This window comes from Lathyrus oleraceus, chromosome 7 (genome assembly GCF_024323335.1).
Source record: "Lathyrus oleraceus cultivar Zhongwan6 chromosome 7, CAAS_Psat_ZW6_1.0, whole genome shotgun sequence".
Classification (NCBI taxonomy): Eukaryota; Viridiplantae; Streptophyta; class Magnoliopsida; order Fabales; family Fabaceae; genus Lathyrus; species Lathyrus oleraceus.
The window spans coordinates 239,430,263-239,451,562 of NC_066585.1; the positions used below are offsets into that span (position 1 = coordinate 239,430,263).

General features: G+C 36.8%; 1 protein-coding gene across 1 annotated transcript in view; it reads right to left on the reverse strand.

The window, feature by feature from the left end:
* Window positions 1-6,149: 6,149 nt before the first annotated feature.
* Window positions 6,150-21,300, reverse strand: part of LOC127107843 (uncharacterized) — a 35,651-nt gene continuing 20,500 nt past the window's right edge. The window contains exons 2-7 of the mRNA XM_051045172.1: window positions 8,566-8,661; window positions 8,026-8,145; window positions 7,825-7,903; window positions 7,423-7,509; window positions 7,147-7,209; window positions 6,150-6,349 (exon numbers count right to left, since the gene is read on the reverse strand). Coding sequence (XP_050901129.1) covers window positions 6,272-6,349; window positions 7,147-7,209; window positions 7,423-7,509; window positions 7,825-7,903; window positions 8,026-8,145; window positions 8,566-8,621 — 483 coding nt within the window. The 5' untranslated portion in view covers window positions 8,622-8,661 and the 3' untranslated portion in view covers window positions 6,150-6,271. The remainder of the gene's footprint in view (window positions 6,350-7,146; window positions 7,210-7,422; window positions 7,510-7,824; window positions 7,904-8,025; window positions 8,146-8,565; window positions 8,662-21,300) is intronic.

The window sequence follows — 21,300 nt, forward strand, 5'->3', positions numbered from 1 at the left end:
TACAAGGAATCAATAATTTCTAACCAAGCTCTGGCACAAGAAATATGCTTCATCAAGATCTAAATAACCAAGACTCTGATATAAGACAGGTTCTTGATAACCATACTTTCTGATGCAACACACTCTGATACATGAATTCAAGGAAGTTCAATTCAGAAGAAATTTTAACCAGGCCTTCTCATACAAGGAAGTTATTACTTTCATTCTGATTGAAATGTTTTATATATTAAAATCATTTTGAGTCTTAAAATCAGGGGGAGCTTGCAAACCTAACTCTTAAGTTTTAAGTTGAGAAATATTTTTTAATAGTATAAAACTCAGTGGGAGGTTACAAACCTCATTGTGACATGTTTTTATGTGATTAAACCAAGTAAATATTGTTCATCAAAATATATGGTTTTGTCATCTTCAAAAAGGGGGAGATTGTAAGAGCATGATTTAGTTTTGCATTTGGCCTTATGTTTTCATGATAACAATACATAGACTCTTAGAGAACAGTTTTTTACCCTAATGGTTTTGTTAAGTGTGCAAATACTAGATATAAATTCTGACTCTGAAAGAATAATGTGTGACGCCATCAGATTCTGAACCTAGTGCACTCTGACTCTGAGATGTGTGTTCTACAAGATAATCAAGCTTTGGAATACTCGACGCTTTTGAACATTGCTTATCCAAAGCTTTATAACACTAAATCTTCTGGCATTGTCAAGCTCTAAAGTCTTGCACTCAAACAACTCTGATGAACTATGTCACCAGACTCTGAAGACCAAGTTCTGATGAACTGGATCAAGACTCTGAAGACCATGTTTCTGAAGTGTCTCTTATATTGACTCTAATTATTCTTCTATGCATGATTCATCAACTCTCTATTTAAAGCCCCTAAATATTTGAAGATAAGATAAAAAAAAGGTTTTACGTGAGAAAATAGTACATAGTACAAGATCAAATATTCTTTCCACTACACTGATTTTATAGAGAATGGATTGTACTATTGTATAATTGTGTCTCCAATTTTCACATACCGTTATGCAAGAATAGAATTACATCTGCGTATTCCATTTCTACCCTCTAACGGTTTTTTTATTACCTATATAAAGGAGTCTTGGAAGAATGGAACACTAACTAAGTGTCAACGCTAAGAGAATATCATTTACGTGAATATTGGATGTTATGAATATTTTTTAGAGAAAGAGAAACAAACACACAAGGAATTTTTGTTCATATTGTTCATAGAATATATTTTGTGTGAAATACTTTGTAATTCATTTGTGTATTCTGCTTTCTTAGAAGAATTTTGTAACACACTTTGTATCTCAATCTTTGTGATTGCATTTCCTTGAGTGACTAATGTTTAGTCAGAATTACTCAAGAAGACATTGACAATTAGTCTTTGTGATTGTAATCAAGTTAGGTTATAGTGGATTAAGTCCTTGTGATAAAGTGAAATCACATTGGCGGATGGACTGGAGGTAGCTTCGTTAACAACGAACCAGGATAAAAATATTTGTGTTTATTATTTTTGTTCTAAGTTCTCTGTTTTTATTTTTTTGTAACAAAAGTTTTCATTCTTGAAACCCAATTCACCCCCCCCCCCCCCCCCCCCCCTTTCTCGTGTTTCCATTACTTTCGACTTTCACTTTCATCACTTTCTTCGTCTTCATTGCCTTTGTCTTTACTTCTCAAATCATACTAGATATTTATAATTATGAGTACAATGAATAATGCGTTTAAAGGAGTGAAGATAGAAATAAAGGTTGGAGTTTAGTCTAAACATGTGTCTTTTCGCTGTCGGGAGCGGCATTTGGTTTCTTTTTCCTTGTCTTCTTTTGACTTGGAGCAGTAGTTGTGGAAGTAACCATTCTACATGGTAAATGTAAAGTGTTGGTCGAAGACTCCAAAAAATAGATGGAATCTATAAGCATATAAGGGTTATACCTAGATCTGGCCTTCAACAGTTGAATTAATTCATAAATACCTTACAAGTTTGTGCTTTCTTCTTTTCTACTATCTGAAACCAACTAAGATAAGCATCATTGTTGATGGAAGGAGAAGAATAGAACACACGGTTGGGATATTCCTTGAACTCCAATTTAAAGCTTTTATCTTAAAATGCACAAGGTTTGGTTGATGATGAGCAGGTGAAAAAGATTTCCAGTTTGTTTAGTTTCATAAAACATCTGGGTAAAGGGCCTAGAAATGCATGAACATAATTGTAAGAGAGAATGGGATTAATACCTAGGATGCCCAAATAACATTTTTCTCTTTCTCCATTGGAGGCTTTGGAACATATCTTCGATTGTTAATGAGGATGAGTCCTTAAAGATCAGCAGTAGAAAGAATTTGAAGTTGCTTTGTCATGCAAGAAGAGGCAAACATCATTCTTAGAATGTGAATAGAAGGAAGAATGATGAAAAGTTGTAGGAGAACAGAAAAATGAAAGTTGGTTCAGAGAAGAAGAAGTTGCGAAAAGGAAAAATGAGACAATTCGAGCGTATATATAGTTGTGGAACCAGACTCTTCATATTTTCTCTAAAAATCCACTAACATTTTAAATTTTGGATTAAAATTAATTAAATGGTTTTCTTATAAAACGATTAGTTTTGTGGCCTACAACGGCCTTGGAAGTTGAAATCATGATGGTGGGTACACGCATGTATGTTGATGTGACAACTAAGTGGTAGAGATCATGATGAGAATGACGTATGCAAACTATTTTGAACAGTGTCGAGAGTGTACTAAAAACACAAAATTTCTTCCATATTGCAAGCATGATCGAAAGTGGTATTTTTGGGGGGCATCTGTTAGACTGAGACTTTTAACCCAGTATGTGGAGGTGAGATGAAATTCAGGCTAAGTATATATAGCTAAATAATATTTTTGACATCAAAATCACAAGTTTCGACATAGAGGATTCTCGATAAGGCATTTGGAAGACTTAAAGATATTTTCGACAGAAGTAGCAGTTTTGTAGTAGTTCAAGGATTGAAGACACATGGAAGCAATGGAGAGGACAAAAGGTCGCATAGTAGTGTACATATCATTTTCTAGAGAGTTATCCGTTGTCGACAGTTACTGATGTATGTGTATATAAGTCGATTTAGTCTTTGTATCAAGGGTTCATATTTGTCATTGTTGTTCTCTAAAGAATTCAAACATTCAAGTTACATAGATCATAGAATTTGTGAGAAATGTATGAATCTGCGCCTCAGCTTTTAATCTAAGCATTTTACTTGATTCCCTTTTATGATTTTTCTTCATTTACTTTATCTTTTCAAATAATTTTGCACTTTATTTCTTGTAATTTTATCCAAATATTCTACTTTCAAACTTGAAGTTATCAAGCATGAACACACTTTCTCAACATTTATGTACAATATGTCCTTAGGATTTTTTCGAGTTTAATCCTATAAGTGAATTAAAACTTGTGATTTAATTTACTAAAAACAACAGTAAACACCCTGATAAAATATATATTTTTTAATAAATATGCATTGCGAATGATAAAGCCTCTGACAACTTTACTATTTTTACAAGGAGTTTTACCCCTACATAAACTCTGACTTGCATATATTTTCCTTGTAGTGTGCGACTATTAAGTATTAAATGTAATTTTATAATATTAATATGTATGTATTAATTTTTTAAATTTATTATTTAAATCATTATTAATTTTAAGAATAAATTAATATAAGTTTTAAAGATAAAATGTAGGTTTAATTATTTATATATAATAATGTAACATTTATATTTATTTTTTAAATGTTAATTTAAAAATATTTCTTAAGAAAAATGTAGTTTAAAAATAAGTTAGATTGTATACTCCTTCCATTTTAAAATAATTATCGTTTTAACAAATAAAATTTATGTTAAAATAATTATCATTTTTATTTTTTTAATATAGCAATAATTACAATTTTTTCAATTATATTCTATAATTATTATTATATATATTACTTTCAATATTTTAATAGGATTAATTTAATAAAAATATAATATCTTGCGACAATATTATTGTATTCTTTAATATTTGTGAAAAAATTTAAACTAAATGATTTTGAAACGGAAAAAATATAATTTAAATATCACTTTCAACCGGATCCGAGGCACAACAATAGAAACAATCGAAATGAACTTTACTTTAAGGGCGGGTACTTGTAAGTTCGTTGCACCAAACACATGCTGGAGAATAATTTTTTCTTAAACTAAGATTTTTTAACTAATTTATAAAACATTATTTTAAGAAAAATACCTTTATTATTCAATTAAATTCTTATCATTTTAAAAATGTCGAATATTTAAGGCAAAGATGTGGATGATTTTGAATTCAATGCATTTGAATTATATCCATATTTGAGCGTATCTCTCATTTTATTTTATTCTCATGAGATTCAAATGTAGTGAATAAAAAAATCCAATGATTATCTCTCTTTGAGAAAACCGAAACAAAACTCACACACTAAATCAAATACAAAGACGAGTTTCAACATTTAGACACAAAAATGCCAGCCACGTTGTCCTCTGTTTCCAACACCGTGGACAAGGAGTTCCAGTCTCCGCTCTTGCCGCCGGGCGATGAATCCCTACCGGAGAAACTATGCGTCGACGAGATGCTTCAGAGTTACTGCGGAGAGTTTGGGCGGTGGCAGCTGAAACATTTCGTCCTGACGAGTCTCGCGTGGGCGTTGGAAGCTTTCCATACCATGATAATGATATTCGCTGACCGTGAACCGGAGTGGAGGTGTCTCGATGGTGCTGCCGGTTTGGGTTGTGACCCTACAGCTAAGAGTGTGTGAATTTAGGGGATCGAGGCCTAACTTTTAAGGGCCCAAAATATAGGAGCCCAAAATTTAAAAAATAAATGAGCCCTAAAATATATAGTTCCTATAAACTAAAGCCCCATAAAATTCAAGTAAAGTTCTAAAGCCCTATCATTTTTTAAAGAAAAAAAATTGACTTTTTTTTTAAAGAAAAAATTATTTCATTTTTTTATTTTTATAAAAACTATTTTTTTCGAAAAATATCAACTTTTTTATTTTAGGAAAAATTTGATTTTGTTTCAAATAAAATTAAACTTTTTTATTTAAAAAAATCGATTTAATTTTTTGGAAAAAAATGAATTTTTTTATTTTTGATTAAACTGACTTTTTTATTTTTTATTTTGAAAAATACTTTTTTTTTCAAAAATATCAATTTTTTTAAAAAAAACTAAAAATTTTAATACTTTCAAAAAAATGGATTATGTTTATTTTTTTAAAAAATTAATTTTTTTATTTTAAAAAAGTAAGGTTTATTTTCGAAAAAAAATCAACGTTTCTTTTTTTTTCTGAAAAAAAAATTAATATTTAAAAAAGATAGTTTTCAAAAATATTTATTATTTAAAAATATATATTTAAAAAAATAAAATATGTTGTTTCAAATAAATTATATTTTGAGCCCCTCATTTAGGCCCTTTAAAAAACAAAAATATGAAGGGGCTTAAAAATAAGAGGCCAAACAGTTATTGATTTAGTATGGGGCCTAAAAAAAATGAGGCCAAATAGGGAACCTAATTGTTAGGGCTTTCTCATTTAGGGTTTTCTCATTTAGGGGTTCTTTGACCCCTCTACTTATGATGACTTCAATTATTCTCGTAATATAAGGTCAGACACATTCTCCCATGATCCATGATTGAGGAGTAAATAATTGGTTGGCCAAGCTATTTGAGGTCCAACTAAAATTATTTGAGTTCACAATCTCTCAAACAAGAGACTTGGAAGGACGGTGTGACCAAGGTAAAACATCTCAATTTCACGATCCTCTCAGCACGAAGTCTAGAAGGAGATCTGATTAAGGCAAGACATTCCGGTTCAATTCCAATAACAAAATATCACTATTGCAAACATCTAGAGAGATATAGAGCTGATTTGTTTAAAAATTCCCCGTTCTATTAACATTAATTTTCTTCAAAAACATATCAAAATGAAAAGCCAATCGGGCCAATAGTTGAAATACCACAACATTAAGAGAAAAATAACCTAAAAGCTACATCAATTAACTTTAGTATACAACTTAAACAACCAAAATGAAGAAATGAAGAGAACATTTCCATGACTGGACTGAACCAAATTATATTTAAGGGTTGAGACATCAACAAAACAGGTAATTATAATTTGCCATCTACTAGCCTGAAGTTGTAACTTATGATGATATACAATTACAATTTGATAAAATAGGTAGTATAATTTGGTGTGGCTCCTTATTATTTGAAAGATAAAACCTTCCTACTAGAGCCTTACTTCATATCTGATGCCCGGATCCCATAGCGCTTGAAGATTTCTCTAAGCCCGTAAACACTGATATCGTAGTTGAACTGCAATTGCACACAAGCAAATGGAAGTATGAGATTATTAAAAATATTCAAAGCCAAAGCCTTTGACATATGTCATAGAAGTTCAAAAATGTTTGATAGGTTTTACAGCCACTTTTACTGATTACAAAACTTTTAGTTGTTTAGCAGCTATTAAGAGCTTCTCAATTTCAACTATGCCACATAATATTTAAGCAACTCAATATACATTTTGCTCCATTGATATAGTAATCTTTAAGCAATCTTGCAATCTACACTTTTATACTTTCTAATTATTAATTAATTTTGTTTCAAAATGAAATATCAATTTTAAGTAAGAAAATTTATTTTCAAATGATAGGAAATGGCTCCTTGTACATGGAATGGAAGAAATCTTAACTTTGAGGAACCCTCCATGGCAAGTAGACAAATTTCATTGGTAAAAACTTAAATGGCTTCATATCAAGAAACTGTTGGATTTATTAATCCAACATCATCCTTAGGGATTCGATGGGTTTAACATCCCAACCCATGGCGTTTAGTATGGGCTGGGCGCAGCCCCCTGAGGGCTCTATGCTATAAGAAAATAAAGGTGCGCCCTCATTAACAGCAATTGCTTTTAGCCTAGTGGTTAGCGCTTGATCCAAAAGAAACATGTGCTTAAGTTGATCTTAGTGGTTGATTACTATATTTAATACCTGGGAAGGGTACATTTTCAGTATTTGATATTTTCTTAAGGGGGATTGTTCAAAATACAAATAATCATGGCCGATATTACATGCTTTACAATTTTCCTGAAAAGCAGGAGGAGGGATACTTACAGGCATGACTTTCACATTGTATTTAGTAATATTTGGATCAGCTACCCTACCCTGGTTAGCCACCTGTAAAAAGAAACACATGTCTCAAGTAACTACATTTCCATTGAGTCAATGAAAAGATCAACCAATTACTAAAAACCAAATTATTGTCATAGAATTTGTGCTTCTTGGGTTTACTTAAACATGCCATCAGAAGAAAATTTATTATAATTTTATCCTATTAGCAATTTAGGCACTGAGGTTAAGAGGCTTAGCAAACAGAAAGGAATACCATACATGTGTTGGACTATGAAATATTTCCATGAATGGGTACTCCTTTTTCTGCCGACTTATACAAAACCCAGGATACTTTGGACACTCAACCTGCAAAGCACAAAAAATTATCATGTCATCATCAATGTGGAATAGAAACGCTGCAGAGTGCGTAGACAATAACAAGCAATAAAGGTACAGAAAAAGGAACACGATAAAAGATAAATTCTACTGTAAGCCTAGTGCCTACTTTCCTATTAGTAAACTCCAACTCATTGCAAAGTAATGAGCACATTTGTGTATGCTTTTGTGACTCTATCAGACTAGACGATTGCAATGCTTCATCGTGAGTAAAAATATACATAGGTATGACTCCCAAGTGCCAACACAAACAAGTAGTAAGAGATCATTAATAAAATAACTTACACGCATAAATTTTACATGTGGATAAAACTCAGAAGCAACTTCTTCTAATACTTTGTCAAGATGTTCTGTGTAATTCCCCCTGCATTATAGAATAATAAGAAGTCATTCCTAAATTAATTCATTTTATTTCTTTTCTTTTTCATTCACACCTAAATAAGCTTCAGAGTAAGAGTATTCAAGAGCTGACTCCAACCGGATCACCTGATAGTAAAAGCAACAACCACGGGAAACCCTTCATGAAGGAGATTGACAAACTCACGCTCGGAGGTGAAATGAACAACCCGTGATGGTCCAAGATCCTTTGAATAACCAGTATAGTACCTAATATTATCAAAACAATTCCAACAAATTGATATTTCCCATTAATAGACAGCATGGGATGAGGTGAATTTCCAAGAATAATGCACCAGGGAATTGTGCAAAGTATCTATCATCTAAATTATATCATGCAAATTGCAAAGTATGCTACCATAGTACGGGTTACTAAACTTTGTCGTTAATATTCAATTATTTGAAATGAGATTCCATAGACTTATCGATATGACTAAACAATTCTTCAATCAAATGACAATAATTAGTTTCTAATATTTAATTAACGAAAAAAATGCCTAGAGAAAAATAAGTATTGCAGTACAAAGAATTATTGTAGTTACTACAGAATGATAGAAAATAGAATCAGTAGTAAAGATTAATAAATCTACAATTCAGAGAAAATGACACCAGTAGTTAACATGGACATACTTGCAAGTTCCCCGAAGATGACCAATCATTCGGTCCAAAAATGACGATTCTTCCATTCCACAGAGTACTTCAATAGGTGAACCGTATATCTAGTACCTGCATCATGAACAAATTTTACTTCTAGGAGTTGATTACGATAATCTCATCTACTCTCTCATACATAGATAATAACCAACTAAACAGCAGGTAAAAATCTCACAATTTACTTTGCATCACTAGCTCAAAATCAAATAACCAATTAAGCAGGCAATAGTTATGACACTGCACTATCAATGTCACTAAAACTTATCTTGGTTCATTTCATCTATGACAAGTGTTTCTTATTCACAAAGTTCGGTTGAAGCATTTTATCAAACACAAAACAAGCATTACACCATGAGACACAACAGCAGCAAAATCATTCAGTTTTATCAATGGAAACATCTTAACAATGGAAGAATTCAAATCAAAGCTTTGTTACTAATGCATTATCAAGACAAATGAGAAGCACTTGGTTGAACACTTCATGGCAACAAACTAAAACAAATGAGAACTCAAATGGAAATAAGACAAATAAAAGCTTCATTATCATAATGAGGATTGAAACCCACTGTGGGGAAATTAAATTACCCTTAAGCCTTGGAACCGAGCTTCAATGGCGGAGGGAAAACAGAAAAGGAAGAAGAATGGATTCTGTGTTTTATGAGAAAAGGAAAGTGGAAAGGAATTGCATACGAGAGTGAACAAGACGGTTTTCAATACCCAATACCGGGTTTGTGGTTCGATTGAATTAGTTCGTTTGAACCGGTTTGTTCTATTTTCTCTCGGTTTACTTTGTGATTAGGAGTAAGCATGATTAACGGTTCACTATTTTTAACTCCCCAAATTCAAATTCAAATTCTAAAATAATCTATATTTTTGTCCCAATTTCATCAAAAATAGAGAATTAAAACTCAAACAAATTGAGGTTGGGTATTTCCGCTCCGACATCATTTATTTAATAAAATTATTTATTTAAAATTAAATTACATTATAAATAATAAAAATAAAATTTCATACATATATTTCAAATATTTTAAATAATAAATACAAATCAAAATATCAAAACATTAATAATATTTAATATTCTAAATTATCAAAACTAAAATAATAAAGTACATAATAAAATAAACAAAGTCGGTTCGAAGACGAGTTCAAGGTGGGTACTAGGGGTGTTCAAATTCAAACCGATCCAAATTTTAAACTGCAAATCGATAAAAAAAAACTGAAAACCGCAAAAAAAATTAATAATATTGGATGTTGTCATACGGTGAACTGACTTGGGGTATTTTGCTTTTTATCGCAATGTCGCGGATAGCAAGAGTCGCCACCGACTTTTCTTTTATCCAATAAGGAAAGGTGGAAAAGAACAGGAAAGGCCTCAATAGATTTTGGGTTCGGGAGGTACATTATACAAAGGGAAGGTATTAGCACCCTTTGTATCCATGGTTATCCATGGGCTCTTAATTGCTGGATCACTTATATTTTTGTCTGAAAAGTGTTGGTGAATTGTTTAAAAATGTTTCGAAAAGAGAGTTTAACTTTGTAATGATTCTCGTATGAATGTATACAAAGGATTTATCTCGTTTGATTTTGAAAAACAGTTTAGAAAAATATAACTTGGTAATGATTCTAGTATGAATGTATACCAAGTGGTGATTTTCTAGGACTTGCAAAGTATGAGGGGTGAAAAATGTTTTAGGTTATGATCCAGTAATTGAGAGTTATACCTTCCTAAGGTCGTTATGGGCATTTCCTATCCTTATGAGGGTAAAACTATCCTTACTATTGAGAAGTAAGTAGTTTTATCCTTTGGATGTAAAAGGGTCATTGTAGGGTCATCGATAGGTCATTGAAGGCAACAGTTGTGAGGATACCTTAGCATTCGAAGGGACTATCATCATTTAACCGTAGGCTACACCGAAGGGTCATCGCGGGACAAAGGCAACATTCGAGGGACTATGATGATTTAACCGAAGGGTCTTTGCTAAGGGTATCCCCATATTCGCGGGACATGACCGTAATACCGAAATCGTGGGGTAACAAAGAGAGGTCCAAGATCACTTATTTAAAGGCAATGTGTTGTAATTACTTAGATAGCCGTAATCAATTAGGTAATTAGGTCCATATTAACATTAATACATTAAGATCAATTAAGCCATTAGGGTGGATCTTCGCCATGAAATGAATACATTAAAATCAATTGAGTAATTCAGGGTGAATCTCCATAAGGATCTCCCACACATAAAGTGGGATACCTAGCCGGCCGTTTCCTCGGGAATATGTAAACCTTTGCACAATTCAACACACGGGTTAGAGCATCAAAGTAAAGTACAATTGAAAATTGCACTACAACACAACAGTCATAATCTCAGGCCAAATGATGCAGAATTATAATAAGTCTTGGTTAGATAGACATAAGGCATAATAGAAAAGAAACAAAGCAGCCACTGTCCCGTTCGCCTCTGCTTCGCCTGGCGAAGGCTCAGCGAATGCTCGCTACAGGCTCGCTTAGCGATGTGCTAGCGAGCGGCCACGGGTTTGGAGTTTGACAGCAGCATGACCTCCGAAAACCTGAACTTGTATGGCACTTGATTACAGGAATAGCATGGACAAACATTCATGATATTCAAGCATATTTAAATTCGCATGTGAAATCAAATTACATATTCGAAACTTCAATCATGATGCTTTATGTATATAGAGATTACCGATTAAAAGCATAAAACAATAGTGATGCGCAAACCTGCTTGCAACTAAGCTGCTATGTTGAAGAGACTGATCGCTTTTGGTATCGGATGGAGTTGGGCGGCGGTAGCTTCGGAGCGGAGGAGCGGCCTTCAGGGTTTCTTCACTCGGAACTGTAGCACCTCAAATTTGCACCTGTCATTATACATACATTTTCATGTTAGGTCATGGCATATCATAGTCCATTGCATAGCATTGCATTGTCCCTCAGTTGCCTCAAGAGCAAGCAATCAAGAATTAGGTCAAACTAATCTCCTGATCAGTCAACCAAGCAAGCAAAGGAATTTCTCATTGAATCAAGGCCTTGGGGTTTGTCCAACAAGTTCACATGGCTTGGAGGTCTATTTGAAGTGTTTTGTACAAGGGTTGAAGACTCAGAGGTCAGCAGTTCATGCCCAGACAGTCAAAAATCCTAAAAAAGGTCAACTGTCAGTCAAAGCAGTGGATGGTGGTCATTCTTGTGGAATTAGGGCACCATGGTCAATAATCAAGAGTTCATATAACTTGGGACATCATTTGAAGTCAAGTTCTCAAGGAATTAGGGTTTTGAAGTCATCAGTCAATGCACAGACAGTCAAAAACCCTAAAAGTCGACTGTTGGTCAACTGTCCATTTAATCAATGACTGGGTGACTGGAATGGGTTTGTGAGAGTTCATTCATGTCCAAATAGTCATCATACATCATGCCAAACACCATCATGGAAGAATTTGAAGCCAGATCAAAATTTCCCAAAATGGAAACTGGGCCTGTAACTGAAACCTGCCATAAATGGAAAGTCTTGATCCTCAAACTTACATTGTGATACAAGCCTCAAATGAATTTTTGCCCAACATGAAAGTTGAAGATCTTGTTCTCCCATTTCCAAAAAGTCCTAGAACTCTCAATTCCCATGTGTGGTTGGCAAGTTATGATCGAATCGATTTCAGAAAATCTTGAACTTCAAAGGGCCATATCTCCCAAACCGTTTGGCCAATTTTGATGGGGTTTTTTCCTACAAGTCACATTTGATCCCCTCTTTCCAAAAATATAAATTTCATGAGCCAAAACTTCACCAATCAAAATGGCATATTTTGACCTTTTTCATTTAAATGAAAGTTTGACCAAGAGTTGACTTTTTGATTTAAACATTTTTTCAACATTTGGCCAATTGGGACAGCTCATAAATATCATTTTAAGTGTGTTTGCAAGCTCAATTATGCAGTACATGAAGCCATTCTTCAACTTGCTTGAAATTTGGATAAAAGTACAATTACACCATGCCATCCATACTTGCATTTTAGCCATGCCTTGTACTCATCAAAACAGAGTTTTTAGAGGCCATTCTCTGTCATTTAGAGCCTCATTTGCAGCCTAAAAAACCAGTAAAAAAAGGCCATGCTTGCTTGCTTGATTTTGGAGAAAAAGTACACTTTGCAACCATATCTCTCCACAAATCCATGGGCCATACCTTGTACATCAAAACAGAAGATTTTTACATGATTTTCTGTCATTGTGAACCAGAATTAGAGCCTCTAACACAGCAAAAAAAACCAGTGTGCTCTCATTCTCAAAAAACACTTCATTCTTGCATTTTCCAATTTTCTGTCCAAGAACTCAAAGAGAACAAAGCCTTGCATTGTTATTTTGACTATCCATTCATCATTTGAAAACCACTAATAGCAGCCACACTTTGGATAGCAAAAAAAAAAAAAAACCATTGTTCTCTCATTCTCTCAAAAATCACACTCTTAGCATTTTTACAAAACAGTCAAAGAACTCCAAAGAACAAAACTTGGCCTTGCATGAAACATCATCAAAACAACATATGGAGCTCATTCAAACATGGTTTCTTCAACTGTAAAGCTTCATTCCCGACTGTTTTCTACATGAACTCAACAATGGCAGTCCGAGTTCTAGACCTTTTCAAGTCGTTTCAAGCCAAACTCTTTCATTCATTCATCATTGGAAGGCTTATGGAGCATCTGTTTTAGGCCAACAACATCAAACAACAACTGTACCACAACTGTCCATCAAATTTGGTAAAAATTCGATCTCCCTATTTTGTGAAATAAATACATGCTTTAAAAAGGTCTCTTAATGCTGAGTTCAAAGAGCTTTAGATCACTAAAAATGGTTTGGTATTTTGCAAGTTATGTTGAGTTGAAGTTTCACATCCAAACTTGTTTTTGATTATTTCTCTTTGTTTAACTTGATTTGATGAAAATGGATGACATAATGTTGATGAGCAAGGCAAGAGGAACGCATTGATATGTTGTTTGTTGAATTTGGTTAACAAAAAAAAAAAATCTTGTTTACTGTAAGTATTTTTTCTTTTTTTCTTGGATGACATACTGTAAGTATTTTTTTTCCTGCAATGTGTTTACTGGTGTGTGTAAATTGCCTTGCCTAAATGTCAAAAGGCCTGGGGCGAGGGGGATTCGAACCCCAGACCCCTGCTTCAAATACCAAGTGTTTTACCACTGGGGCGCGATGCCAATTCAATTATTAAATGCCTTCTAAAATATATATTTAAAAAGGAACGCTGCTACTGGGCGCGTTGACCGGGGCGTTGACCCCCCCCCCCCCCCCATTGTTTCTTTATTTATTCCATTAATCCATTTAATTTTCAATTTTTATTTCATTTAATCACTCAAACTTACAAAAATCATAACTTGTTCATTTTTAATCCAAATTTAATGGGATTTTTTGTGTTGTGTCCATCTTGATCTCTAGTTTTTTGTCATATATTTTCCAGAATTTTTTCATGGTCGAATTTTAAATGGTGCTAGGGTTTCTGACATGTGACCAAATTTTGTACACTTTGCCAAATCAATTGTGAAATGATGAGAATGTATCCAATGGCTCCCAAATTTTTTGTTCTTAAACTAGACACACTCATGGTGATTTTGGTGTAGAGTTTGTGAATTTATCATTTGTAGTTTGTGAGATATGATTTTTTGAATTAGGGTGTGACAATTTGTGTCACACCATTGATGTCCAACTTCATGATTTTCATTACCATGCTTCTTGACCTCTAAATGGATTGAAATTTTGCATGAGCCTACTCTTGTATGTCTAGTTGACTTGTGAATTTTCTTGGATTTATTTGAACTATTTTCCTAATTGTTTGAGATTTTATCCCCTGCCTAGTCAATTGTTGACTTTGTGTGACACATGTTCCCACTTCATTTGTGAAATTCTCATACTTCATTAGATGGACATGAAATTTTACATGAGATAACTAGACATCCTCATCTTTGCCATGGTTTTGATCCCATTCATTTATCATACACCATCTCTGACTTATGATTTTTCTAAGTTGATGCATGTTTGGTTGACTTCCTTGAGCATGTTCAAAATTGCTTTGACTTTCTGATTTTCATTGACTGCCTTCCACTTGTCCAAATGAGATGAAATTTGACATGCTTACCATGCTATGGGTTTTGGTTTATCATGATTTATTTGATGATTTTTGGGAATGTTTAAGATTGCTTTTGAGTTAAGTCTTGCTGTTGACTTCTGTGAGCTTCTAAATGCCATGTTTCGACCTAATTGGTTCATGAAATGATGATAGTGATTGATATGAGTGTGAACCCAATTGGTTTTGTTTCTTGATTGTTTGAAAATGATTTTGGATACTTGCCCTTTGCTGTTTTAACTTTCTTATTCTCTTTTGACCCTAGGCTTGCCCTAGTGGTCTTGGTACTCACTTTTGAGCTTATGTTTTCAGGTTAAACACCAAATGGCCAATGAGACCAATTCTTTCTGATTGAGCTTGCTTAGATATCATTGACTAACATGTCTGTTTTGTAGGTTGCTTGGCTCACATGCCTTAAGCCTTGTGCCTTGCACATTCACTTGCTTGTGTTGACTGGTTGATATCTGTTTTCATTTTGATGTAACTTTGACTTGTATACTAATTGTGCTTGACTGTTTCAGGTGCTTTAGTTGCTTAGTTCCTTGTGAACTTTTTGCTTTGCTTTGCTTGTATAAGCAATTTGCATTGAGGTATGTCTCTTTTACTTCATGTAGTCTGGAAGACCTGGCCTGTTACTTGGCCAGGCAACTGTCTGAAGTCCTCCTTAAGAGGCAATGTTTGTGGATGTTTAACTTTGTCCTTGCATAGAGTCAAAGTCCTCCTAAGTGAAGAGGCAATTGGTGGAAGGTAGGGATATGCAATCTATCCCCCACTATTCAGTGTGTCATCTGCTTTGCTCACACCACTGTGTTGATGCATTGAAGATACAAACCCAAGATCTTGTACAAACTGTACAGTTGAGTCAGTTTTAATGTGTAGAAGGGTTCCCGCTTTCTGAACCCACACATTCTTGTCTTGAGCTCTCCCAGGCCAGGGATAAGAGCAGTGAAGTCTTATCTTCACCCACCTTTCATCTGCTTCACCTTAGCCCCTCAATGGCAAGGTTAAGAGCGCATTCACCCAGTTCCAGAGGTTTGTTTGTTGAGGTTGATATGACCCCTTGACTAAAACCTAACCCTTGTTTGAGCCACTTGTTTGTGTATAGCGTGTGCTATCTGTGCTTGTAGGATTGTTTGACTTGCTTCTTGTGCAAGATAGGATTGTTTGACTTGCTTCCTGTGCAAGATAGGATTGTTTGACTTGCTTCCTGTGCAAGTTAGGATTAGTTTAGACTTGCTTCCTGTGCAAGTTAGGTTTTGCTTGGCTTGCTTCCTGTGCAAGTTAAGTGTGTGTGGCTTGCTTCCTGTGTGAGCCATGCTTAGGATAGGTTGGCCCTTGTGCCGTTTAGCTAGAAACCTTAACTTAGGGATAAATTTGCATGATAACATCTAGGCTCGAGTCGTAGTCTCCCTAGTTGTGTCTCCCTCTGTTATCTGGTTAGGCTAGTCCTTTATCCCTGCGTAGGGGAACTACATCGCCCTGATCTTCACACCAGATGAAGTATGTAGGCAGGAGATTGAGCTGATCTCTCCGGGCGCCTTTTCTTTCTTTTGTGTGTGTTGCCTGACCTTTGCTAGGCTCGAGTCTGTGACTCCTTAGCATTTGCTGTCTGTCTGTTTGTGTGTGCTTGACAGTTATAGGCTGAGTCCCCGACTCCCTATTAACCTGTTGTGTCGTTGTGTGCTTGGAAGCTGATGTAAGTCCATCGAGTGGCATTTGGGTTCCAGTGTGCGTGTGTTTAGGTTCGGATGTCAATGTAAGTCCAGTGATTGGCATTTGGGCTCCACGTTTGCCTCTTTGTGTGTGTTTGGTTCGGATGCTGACATAAGTCCAGTGATTGGCAGTCGGGCTCCGCGTTTGCCTGTGTTTTGTTTGGTTTGTGTGCGTGTCAGCCGAGCTACGAATGCTCTGATTCTTCTCTCGTCCGAGAAGATACGTATGCATAGGATGCGATATCCTAGCGAGCATGTGTTTTCCCCAGTCCAAACTACTTCGACTCTGATGTCTATGCCTGATAGACTAAGTAGGCCCAGGACGCGACATCCTGCCGAGTCAGTTTCAGTCAGTCTCTCTTGTCTCTTTTCAGCCAGTGTGTGTAAGTGTGAGCAATGTTTAGCAACCAATATTCCTTCCTTTTGTGCGTGGATCCCGTAGAGTACTACGGATGCGTAGGGGTGCTAATACCTTCCCTTCGCATAACCGACTCCCGAACCCATACTCTTTGGTCGCGAGACCATGTTCTTTTCCCAGGTTTACTCTGAGCGTTTCCTTTCCCTCTTTTGGGATAAATAACGCACGGTGGCGGCTCTGTTGTTCTTCTTTTCCCGCCGGTTTTTCGCGCGATGCGACAGCTGGCGACTCTGCTGGGGATAAAAGAAGTTGACCTATGCTGGTCCATCTTCCCTGAGCGAGTCTCTCCTAGCGCTCTCTAGGTTAGGGTTTTGGTTGCTGTTTGCTGTTGTATTTATTGCATTCATTTGTATATATGTGCATTTATTGCTTGCATTTATTATTTGCATTAATGTTTGCATTTCATTCATATTCATTATTCATTACTGGCTGGCTGTCTGTTTTTCTCTGTGTGGGGGGGGAGTCAGTTGAGGTAAAAGGTCCAATACCCAGACCATGAGTGAAATCTAGGAAACCTAGGAATAGAGTGATTCATGGGAAGCGGGTGGTATGGCGCCACTTAGCGGAACATTGATATCACGAGCAGTTCAGACCCTGGTGGGATATTGTCGTTACATACTTCAGGTGTGTATATGATGGTATTCTGCGAAAGGTTATTTATGCTGCGTTTCTCTTCGACTTTACCCTGGCCTAGATAACACCCGTGAGTGGGGAGGGTTTGATCATTACAGGTACAGTTGCTGATTGGTTGGTGTTTTGTTGGTGACTCCTGGTACTAATGGTGACTATGGATTATGGGCATTTATTTCTGGGACGCCAGAGTTCTGTCCGTTGGTTTATCAGCGGGTTCCGTTTATTTCGGACCCCCGGGCTGAGTTGAGAGTACTTGTTCAGAGGATCCGTTTGTCACCCGTTTCAGTGGTTGTTCCTGTGAAAATAAGTGATATAATCTCCGGTTCCGTTTATTTCGGAACCCCCCAAGTTGGATTTATGGTGACTTGATCCCACAGATTGACTGATTCAGAAAAGCAGAGGGCCTACAGTTGACTTGGTGGCACAAGGGCCTGCATTCATGCATTTGCATCATATCATCTCGCATTCATCTACATTCAACTCATGTCTGTCCGTACTCAGGGTCCATTATTTTTAAATAAAAACCCCGGTTGAGAGACATCCAGATGTCAAAATGTTGTTGATTAAATTTTATCTGTCTCAATGAAACCAAAAAAAAAGAGGACTGAATATTCCTAGTACGGAAAAACATTGCATGTGTGAGTCATACTAACCCGTTTGCTGTTTTGTAGGTTTCAGTATTCAACCGGTGCGCATAGCTTGTCTGTTCGGATAACCTGCTAGGGGTCAACAAATCCAGGCTGATGGATCTTCTTAACGCCGATATCCTCGAACTGAAAGAGATGATGAGGGAGTTGTTCAGTGTTGTGCAAGGACTTGCCTTGGGGCAGAAAGCCATGTCTGAAAGATTGGAAAGGATCGAGAAATGGCTGATAGTGGAGAAAGTCCAGGGGAAGGCTCCGTCCTCCGAAGTGAACAAACCTTCTGGTACTGTAGCAGAGAAACCCTCCGACAGTGGTCCATTCAAGAAGAAGGTTGAGCCAGTTGGTGTGCCCGCAAAGAAAGAACGTAGCAAAGATCGTTATCATCCTTATGCTGCCACTGTAACCACTCCTGTCAGCAATCCACCTGCTCAACAGCAACAACTGCCACCTCAACAGAAGCCACCGGGAGTTAAGAGCCAGGTGAAGAAGAAGAAAGAGGATCGTCGGTTTGAGGAACCACCCGTGACTTACGCCCTTCTGTTCCAAAGGTTGATGGATCTTGCTTTAGTACGGCCAAGGATATTGATTCCCATAGAACAGCAGAAGAGGCCACCAAACTATGATGAGAATGCCAAGTGCGAGTTTCACTCTGGGGCACCCGGACACAACATTGAGGGCTGTAGAGCTTTTAAGCATGTCGTCCAGGACATGGTGGACTCCGAGACCATTAACTTGGCCCAGATTATGAAGGGGGATGTCAACCCTGCGCCCAGAAGGGGTCCTGTAAAAGTCAAGATGGTGAAGAAGGCCAAGAAAGGATTGGAGATGACTGAGGAGGATCGGCTAAAGGTTCCAATGCCCGTGGTCCCAAAACTTCTGCTACGGGATGGAGCCTTCCCTGCTGTTGATAATGCTTGTGCGACTGTCACTACAGAAGAGCGTGTGTTGATGAAAGACACGACCCAGAAGATGAAGAAAGCAGAAATGGACAATGAAAAATGCAAAGTACCCCGTCTGGCAGTTGGAACCGCCCAGGTAGAGAAGGCCCTTGTTGCTGAGAAAGAGAAGAAGTTGTCCATTTCTTCTTATAAACAAGCTCTGGAAGTGGTGAAAAACAAAGGTGCGCAAGGCTGGGGAAGGGTTATTGACATCGTGATAAAAGCAGACATGTTTGGGGTCGGTTATCAGCCGGGTCAAGAGTCGTCTAGACCAAATAGAGGATGTCGCCCACCATACACCTTCGTCAGTGCAGGGATGTTGGATCCTGGTCATGCCCGTTCAGTGGGTGAAGATGTTGACAGCAACCGCGAGCTTGAGGCGTGGATAAAGTCGTGCGTACCAGGCAACTGGAAGGCCTCCAAAAGCATCATTGCCACTCATTCTGAAGAGTAGTATTTCTGTTTTTCAATTTTTGTTTGCATGAAAGCCATACGTTTTGCCCGAAACGTAATGGTCCATTGTAAGGGCCATCTCATGTGTTTCATTATGCAACATTTTGCATCAGTAATGAATGGATGTTTTTGTAGTTAAAAGCGGTGTTCCCTGTTTTTCATTTAATTTTGCAATTTAAAAAAAAAAAAAAAAAAAAAAAAAAAAAAAAACGTTTTTTATTCTCTTTCCTTTTGATTTTGTCTCGTTCCAAAGTGATTACTCTCCTGATCTCACCGATAACGATTTGGTTACACCTCTATATGACTTCGACGATCCAAGCTATCATGCCGAGGAAGAAGGCGCAGAAGGTTGTGATTTGCTGGAATTAGCCAGGTCATTGAAACAAGAGGAGAAGGTGATTCAACTACACGAGGAGCGATTCAAGATTGTTACTCCAAGCTCCGCCGAGGTTAGAAAGCAAAAGCTGAGGCCGACAAAGGATGAGAAAGAGAGAAGGTGTGAATAGATTATCAAGATGCGAGCAGAGCTAATCTGAAAGATGGATTCCCGGTACATCACAATGAGGTATTGGTTGATCATATGGCTCAGGTCTCAGTGTTTATCTTCATGGATGACTTCTTGGCCAAGACCAGATTGAATTGTTGCCAGATGATATGAAGTAAACCAGGTCCATCACACAAGGGGCACCTTCTTGTTCTAAGTTAATGTCGTTCCGTCACATGAGGCCGGTGCCACGTATCAGAGATCTACGGTGACTTCGTTTCATGAGATGATTCATCGTGAAAGCAAAAGCCATGTTGATGACATGATGGCAAAGTCCCAAGCAGAACAGGGGCATCCGGTAGACTTGGGGCAAGTTGTTTGACCAGTTGAGATAACTCATACTTTTAAGTCTGAATCAGTGCACTTATGGAGTGTTGTCCATCAAGCTACCGAGGCTTGTTGTGAGCGAATCAGAGGAATCGAGGTCAATCCTGCTATAAAAAAAAAAAAAAAAAAAAAAAAAAAAAAAGAAGAAGAAGAGATAAATTGCAGGAACCTCTGATTCTGATACCTCAGTGAAAGAGATAACTGTTAATCCGGTACTTGATAACCCTCGAGGGGTCTACGAGGTGCGTATTGAGTCAGCATGGCTAGTCTTGTCGAAAAGAGTATGCAATTTACCTAAGCAAAAAGTTTATCGACTGTGAAACAATACACTCACTGTTCGAAAAAACTTGATGTACTTTGGCATAGGCTGCTCGCCGACTGAGACAGTGTATGCTGATTCATACCACTTTGTGGATGTCCAAAACGGATCTGATCAGATATGTGTTTAAGAAGCTAGTAACAACCCATGGAAAGGTTATCAACCAAGGAAGTTTGAGGTCCCCGATGAGGACATCTCGAGGTACTCAAATCGAAAGATTAAGAGTGACTGATCCCGGAGGAGGGGTTTGACCCCGAATCCGAACGGATTCCGATGTCTGAGGGGGAAGGAGATGAGGTGAACAAGGTAGTGCTTCCCGGATCACAGTTGGTTGCACCAACAATGGTGGCTGAACATAAAGTCTGTATCCTGGATATTGAACCTAGGGATGTGTATCTACCTGGGGCAGTGTCTTCCTCGAGAAATATGAGAAATCAGAGAAGCCTGAATGGATAAGGACTCAGAATGACACGTTGAGTCCAACTGAGGAAGAGGGCTGACAATTACTTGCTATGGGACGGTTGTACCCAGGGAATGAAACGTGTTGTTGACCGAGAAGTGTGACCTCGTGCATACTATATGA